Source organism: Melanerpes formicivorus, unplaced genomic scaffold (genome assembly GCF_026170545.1).
Source record: "Melanerpes formicivorus ecotype bairdi unplaced genomic scaffold, bMelFor1.0.p_v2 SCAF_243, whole genome shotgun sequence".
Lineage (NCBI taxonomy): Eukaryota > Metazoa > Chordata > Aves > Piciformes > Picidae > Melanerpes > Melanerpes formicivorus.
Window position 1 is genome coordinate 333341 of NW_027142595.1, and position 7599 is coordinate 340939.

Below are 7599 nucleotides of genomic sequence, written 5' to 3' on the forward strand. Positions count from 1 at the left end.
TGATGAAAATCTCACCAAAGACCTCCCTGAACTGGGCACACAGCTCCAGCATCAGGCCTAGGAAAAAAATGTCCCCAAGAATTAGGCATTTTGGAGAGGAATGTCTAAAAGAAACCCAAAAGAAGAGAAGATTCTGTTGAGGTTATTAGCATTACAACTGGGCAAGGGACAAAGGAAAAGAGCATTTAGCCTGGGGAAACCCAAAGTAAAGGGTAGAAAGCATACAAATCCCAGCAATGCTCAGTCCAGCTTCAGTGGCAGTGATGGTTGTGCTGACTCATCACTGTTAATTATTCTCATCATCACTAATTGGTGTTTAGGGGCGAGTGGGGCGTTTGTTCCTGCCAGATCCCCCAGAGTCCGAGAAAACAGGGTGCAAATGAGGTGACCTAGGTTCAATCTGCTGGAATAGATCCCCCATGGGGGTGATGTTTACCCTGGCAGTGCTGGGGTCAGTGCTCTTCTGCGTCCCCCAGCACAGGCTGGTCACTGGCATGGATGCGCATGTGCCGGCTGAGGTTAGATCTGGACCGGAAGCTCTTGCTGCAGATGGTGCAAGGGAAGGGCTTCTCACCTGTGTGGACAAGGCGATGCTGCCTGAGGGAGGCCCTGTGAGTGAAACACTTGCTGCAGTCACTGCAGACGTAGGGCTTCTGGCCGGCGTGGATGCGGCGATGGCAGAGCAGCTGGGAGCGCTGGCTGAAGCTCTTGCCACAGTCAGCACAGGTGAAAGGCTTCTTGCCAGTGTGGACATCGAGGTGCCTTCTGAGGGTGGCACCATGTCTGAAGCTCTGGCCACAGGCAGTGCAGCGGTAGGGCTTCTCCCCAGTGTGGATGAGGTGGTGCTGGAGGAGGGTGGAGCTTGTAGAGAAGCTCTTGCCACAGTCAGCACAGCGGTATGGCTTCCTGCCGCTGTAAGTGTGGTGGTGCTGCGTGAGGGCATGGCTGGAGCTGAAGCTCTGGCCGCAGTCAGCACAGCGGTACGGTCTCTCCCCTGTGTGCATCCGGTGGTGTCGGGTGAGGTTGGAGGCCTGGCTGAAGCTCTTGTCGCAGACAGCACAGACATATGGCTTCTCCCCAGTGTGGATCCGCATGTGCCTCACCAGGTCTGAGCGCCTGGCGAAGCTCTGCTGACACTTGCTGCAGGGGTTGGAGATGACTTCAGTGGCTGCTGGCTTCTCTCTGCTGTGCAGCTTGTGACCCTCGGAGAGGTCATTGCTGAGGTTGTGGTCTGCCCTGCGGCTCAGAGTCTCACTGGAGGTGCCTGGATTGCCCTGCCTCTTGCTGGTGTGGCCACAGCAGTGCTGTGAGACTTGGGAGACATGGCTGAAGGTCTTATCACAGTCAGTACATGCGAAGGGCTTCTTGCCACTGTGGGCATTCCAGTGGGTAATGAGGGTTCTGCTCCAGCAGAAGCTCTTGCCACAGCCCGCACAGCAGTAGGGTTTCTCTCCAGTGTGGACGCGGCGGTGCCGGAAGAGCTGGCAGCTCATCTTGAAGCTCTTGCCGCAGTCGCTGCAGCTGAAGGCTTTCTGGCTGGTTTGGATGTGCCAGTGGGCGATGAGCATCGAGTTCTCATGGAAACTCTTGCCGCAGGCACAACAGATGTGTGGGCTCTCGCTGGTGTGGACACGGCGGTGCTGGAGGAAGTTGGAGCCACGATGGAAGCTCTTGCCACAGTCAGTGCATACAAAGGGCTTCTTCCCAGCGTGGCCATACCAGTGGGCAATGAGTGCCAGGCTGCGAGTGAAGCTCTTCCCGCAGCCAGCACGGATGTAGGGCTTCTTCCCGGGCTGGACACAGTGGTGCTGGGTGAGGTTGGAGCTGAACCTGAAGCTCTTGCCACAGTCACCACAGACAAAGGACTGGGCACCACGGTGGGGGCAGCAGTGCTTCATCGGCTCTGAGCTTGGTGGGGAGCTGTGTCCACATTCAGGGCACTGATTTGGCTGCTTTGATGGCACAAAGGGGGCTAATGCGGCTTTGTCCTCCTTCCCCTGCTCTTCCTCATCATACTCTTTCTTGTACTTGTCATCATCCTTATCTTCCTCCTCTCCCTCCTCCTCTTCCTCCTCCTCCTCTTCCTCTTCTTCTTCCTCCTCCTCTTCCTCCTCCTCCTCCTCTTCCTCATCTTCCTCTTCCTCTTTGTCTTCATCAGTTTTGTCTTCCTCCTTTTGTTCCTTGGGGCTACACTTTAGATCCTCCAACTTTGCCAGGTGATTCTTCTCCTTCAGGCTTTTATCCAGGTTCTTCTGGGTGGTCATGGTGGAGGGGGAAGGGGAGCCCCTGTGCCCTCAGTCAAGGCTCCAGGGACCAAGTGATAAGAGACAGATGGGTGGACTCTGTGTGTGTCTGGACACAGTAATAGCCTTTGACACCCAACACTTGCCTGGTTGTGGGGGGTCAGACACTGAGTTCCTGTGCTGAAGCCCCTGGTAGCTATTTAGTGGGGGTCATCTACCTTGTTCCTGAGCCCAGCAGCAGTGGCAGGTCATTTCCTGGCCCAGTCCCTGCCTTCTGATCTCCCCTACCCCAGATAAAGGAGGTGGTGGTGCTGATCCAGGAGCCCAACCCTCCCAAACCCCTCCCACCAACCCAACTCTATTCTGATGAAAGCAGGGGAGTTCTGTTCAATTGGGCAGATCTGCAAGCCCTTCCCAAAGGGGCAGGGGTGATGGAGAGAGAATGACAGGGCCCCACCCAGACAGAAGCAAAGGGCTCAGACAAAAGGACTGATCTACATGGGGTGGCTTTGCACTGCCCACAGTCCTACAGGAGAGACAGGCCTTGCTGCAAGCAGCTTCAAAGACCAGCAGCACAGGCACAGCAGACAGGCAGTGCTCCTGAAGTTGGGATGGATGTCTTCAGTAGAGATGCAGCTCCTTCTCAAGCAGATAACCTCCAGTAGACATCTGCAGGGCAGGCCCATGAAAGAGGGGACTCCAGGCAGCTTCTCCCAGGCCTTGACTGCAGTTTCATCCTGATGGAGGATTAGAACATGCTTTACAAGATGAAACTTTCAGGGGTAAGAGGAGGAAGCTTAAAAGGACACACCCAAGGGTTTGTCAAAAGGAAAAGGGTTAGCAAAGGTTCCAGATTTCACAGCCAGGGGTGGGGAGTGGGAGGTGGTATCACACCTGGGTAAGCACTCCTTATTCCCAAAAGGTAACAGGAGCATGGAGATAAAGGAATGGTAAATTTCTACCTTCACATGTAAAGTTAGGAGTGAAGAAATGACTGCCTGACTTTGCATACCAAGCAGTAACAGAGTCACACAATGTTAGGGACTGGAAGGGACCTCAAAAGACTGTCCAGTTCAACCCCCCTGCAGAGCAGGATCACCTATAGCAGATCACACAGGAACACATCCAGGCAGGTCTCCAACATCTCCAAAGAGGGAGACTCCACAACCCCCCTGGGCAGCCTGTTCCAGGGTTCTGTCACCCTCACAGTGACATTTTTTTCCTCCTGTTTCCATGGAACTTCCTCTGCCTCAACTGCCACCCACTGCCCCTTGTGCTGTCTATGGGCATCACCCAGCAGGGCCTGGCTCCAGCCTCTGGGCACTCACCCTTTACATATTTATAAACATCAATGAGCTCACCCCTTGGTCTCCTCCTCTCCAAGCTAAAGAGCCCCAGCTCCCTCAATCTCACCTTCTAAGGAAGATCTTCCACTCCCTTAATCATTTCTGTGGTTCTGTGCTGGACTCTCACAAGCAGTTCCCTGAGGTCCTTCTTGAACTGAGGGGCTGTAGTAGGAAAGGGTTAACTGAAGTTTGATTAGAAGTACCCAGCTGCCTGGGGCTGCCTGGCAATCATTGGTGTTTGATTAGAAGCTCCCAGCTGCAGGACTAGAGTAAGGAATAACATGTACCTCCAGGTTCCTCTGCTTATAAACTAAGCAGGGATAGGAAGAATGAATGTGTTGGCAGCTGGAAACAGGAAAAGCAACTCCACAAAAGCAGCCTCAACAGAAGCCAGAGCTGAGACAGCAGCCCAGCTCCAGCCTCCACAGCTGCTTCAGTTCCTGCTCCACTCACTGCTTCAGCTCTGCCAGCTTCAGCTCCAGCTTAACCAGCTCCACTCAGCAAGGGAGTGGCTCCTCCCTCACCTCCTTGTTGAGGGAATCATGTCACAGCCACAGATCCTCTCTCCAGCAAGGGGACAGGAAATGACAAAGCTCCATGGACACTTTAAGTGCTTCAGTGTCACACTGCAGACAGACCCATCACTGGTCAGGGGGTGGAAACTACAAGTACCCATACTGGGCTCAGAGCAAACACTGCTCCACACTGCTTTTGCAGTACACTCTGGTTAGAGTATGGTTGTATGCTTTACATGCTTGTGTCCTGCTCATACAGTGCATGTGGTACATGTAACTCACTGTGCTTGTGTGAGACAACCTAACCCACATGGGATAAACCTTAACAGGGGGAATTTATGCCTGAGGTCTTTCTTTGCCCAAAGTCAAGGGGGTGGAAGGTGGCAAAGGCTGCATTAGAACATTGAGACTCTTGAACGTGTCCAGGCAAGGAGGCTGGGGAGGGGTCTGGAGCACAGCCCTGTGAGGAGAGGCTGAAGGAGCTGGGATTGTTTAGCCTGGAGAAGAGGAGGCTCAGGGCAGGGGGGTTGGAGCTAGATGATCCTTGTGGTCCCTTCCATCCCTCACTGATTCTGCTTCTCTCTCTCTTTTCAGTGCTCACACATTGAACATCCATTTGGGCTCTGTTTAAAGTCCCTGCACTTCAGCCCATGAGGCATTGTCACCTGTGGGTTGTAAAGCAGCACCCCAGGCAATGCACTGAGCCATAATTGGTGAGTGAAAATTGGTTCAAGACTCTGAAAGGTTTTTTGAATTGTTTGTGCCTGACACCCAGCCTCACCAGCTGTATTCAGCTGCCAGGTGTCTTGTTGAGTCGCTCCCTAGTGGCCAAAGGGCAGACTGCACCCCAGTTCTCTCACTGAAAAGCTCTTTTTCAGTTTTCTAATTTGGTTCCAAATCTCAAACTGCAGCACTTTATGGAATTATAGCCATGACCACACACTAGAAACTGCATGTGGATATGTAGTGTTGAAAGGTTGATAATGTCAATAGTAATAAATAATTCATATTATTAATACTTCATATTTGACAATTCATCCCAATAACCATGACATGCAGTCAGCTTTGGCCTGGGAAACAGTGTCCTGGACTAAACCAGCCTCATTATCATGCTACAAAGCACAGCTCCTAGCTGGGAGACCCCTGCCCAGAATAAACCACCCACCCCCTGTACACACACAGGGAACTGAACAGCAGCTGGAGCTTGAATGGAAGCCAGCAAGAGACTGACCAATGGAGCCTCAGCAGGTGTTGCCATCAGGCATAGCTCATGCCCTGCACTGGATCAGCATCCACCTGGAATTTCAGTTGTGTGTTGTCTTTGTGGCAATGCCCTCAGCACTCCAGCTTGTGCAGCTCTGTACTCTAGCAATGGCTGCTTGCTAGTGCCAAACCCAGCCTGCAGGAGTTTGATTCCCGATGTTGCTGACAGGATGACATCAGGAGCTGCACAGGCCAGGGCCTGCTCCTGCCCCGCCAACCACTCAGGCTCCTGATGAACCCTAAATCACTGAACAAAAAAGATGCTTGCCCCAGATGGACCACTGACATGGCCACCTGTGATGTCACAAAATGTTGCAGAAGCCAGCCCCAGGCTGCCACAACACCGACTCAGGCAGAGCCAGGAAGGATGCTACAAGGAAGGGCAAATGTCACCTGAATGCCTCTGGCCTCTCAAAAAGTCACCCAACTGGGACAAACATGCCGGGGGCTGCTCCTGCTCTAACACCAGCTCAGGCCCCTGAGGCACCCTAAACTGCTGCCCACAGATGCTGCTCGCCCCTAACCTCCCACTGAAGCAGCCATGTTTGACATCACAAAATGCTGCAGCTGCCAGGTGCAGACTCTTGCTGGATCAGGTCAGGCTGAGTGAACTGGGATGTCACAGGCATGGCAATGTCAGCTCTAACCAGAGCCCCTGAGCTTTCCCAAAGGAAATATGGACTGACTCCAAGTAAGACTTTGGGGTGATACATGGATCCATGTGGGAAGAACCAGGACTGCTGTCAGCTCAAGGAACAGGTATTAAACACGGGGAAGAGATACTGAGGCTGCTGGCAGCAGGGCAAAAGCCAAGCAAGGCAGCCACAATGCACTGCAAACCACACCAGAAGGGGAACACCAGTCAAGAAACAGGCAATGGACTGGCAGACAAACAGCTCAAAGGGTGGCCAGGGAGGGGAGGAAGGTGGCAGAGTTTGATCCCAATGGTAAACTCTCAATTGAGCAGCAGCAATGAATCAAAGACCTCTTAGGGACTAGGGTAGGAAAGGACTGGGCCAGGACACCAGATGGGAAGTTAATCACACCTACAAACCTGTGGGCTTCTGTTCAGGTGCAACAGGCAAAGACTCATTGGGGAGTGGAAGCCCTGTGTGGAAACTTGGTTCAGGAGTGTCTAGCACAAGAATTATCCACCCCAGGAGAGCAGGTAAGCAACAGTGTGAGGAGTGCCTGAAAGCTAACCCCAGGGTAAGGAGAGGAGTTAGGCTGGCACAGATTAGCAAAGGAAATGATCCAGGACAACAAATGGATGTCACTGAGCTCCCAAGAAAGGGGGATCCAGGTACCTGTTGGTACTCACTGACACCTCCCCTGGCTGGCAGGAAGCATTTCCCTGTGGCACAAACAAAGCTCCAGAGGTTACTAAAATAGTGTCAGAAGAGGCAATGCCTTGCTCTGGGGCACCTGCTGCTGTTTCCTCAGACACAGGACCTCATTTTGTGGCCAATGTGGCACAAGTAAGTAAAACCTTAGGGATGGATTGGCAACTCCACAGCCCCTATAATCCACATTCCAGTGGGCAAGTGGAGAAAATGAACCATTTAATCAAAACCCAGACAGTCAAAACTGGGCAGGAAGCAAACCTCCCTTAGCCACAAGCATCACCAAGTGTCCTGCTGAGAATTCAAACCAAGCAAAGGACAAAGGAGGGGTTGAGCCCATTTGAAATCCTGTTTGCAAGGCCTCATGCAGTAGGAGCTATGGACCCCTCTGAACCAGGGCCATTCAGAGAGGCAATGCTGAACAAGGAAGTTCAGCAGATTGGTAAGAGCCTGAGCATGGTTACCAACCAGGTGACTGCAACCCAGGTGAGAGGGTTAGACAGACCAGGCCCTGATGTGGAACCCAGAGACTATGTCCATGTCAGATCTCTTTCAGAGACCCCTCTGCAGCCCAAGGGGACAGGACCATATCAGGTGTTGCTGACAGCCTTCACAGCCATTGAAACCAAGGAACCAGCTGCCTGGATCCACCACACCCCAGGCAAGAAGGCTTCAGTGGGAGAATGGAAACTCCAATCCCAGGGCCCCCTGCAGCTCAAGCTGCATTGATAGTTGTGGCCTGTTTGTTGAACACTGCTGAGGGATGGGAAGAAAATAGGTACTGAAATGTTAGACAGGAACTGGATTTGCAAACTAATCTTCCTAACTGCTGGAGATGCACCCAGCTGCCCCCAGGCCAGATGAGGACCTTGCTAATTGGGGTAACTTA

The 7599-nt window shown here is 52.7% G+C and overlaps 1 protein-coding gene across 1 annotated transcript; it reads right to left on the reverse strand.

The window, feature by feature from the left end:
- Positions 1–452: 452 nt before the first annotated feature.
- LOC137458441 (zinc finger protein 271-like) lies at positions 453–2264 on the reverse strand. The gene has a single exon (XM_068169913.1). It carries the CDS (start codon positions 2262–2264, stop codon positions 453–455), a length of 1812 nt encoding a protein of 603 aa, XP_068026014.1.
- Positions 2265–7599: the final 5335 nt, after the last annotated feature.

Excerpts from the sequence above, each read along its gene's own strand:
- LOC137458441 (XM_068169913.1), bottom strand. The coding sequence starts at position 2,264 with ATGACCACCCAGAAGAACCTGGATAAAAGCCTGAAGGAGAAGAATCAC.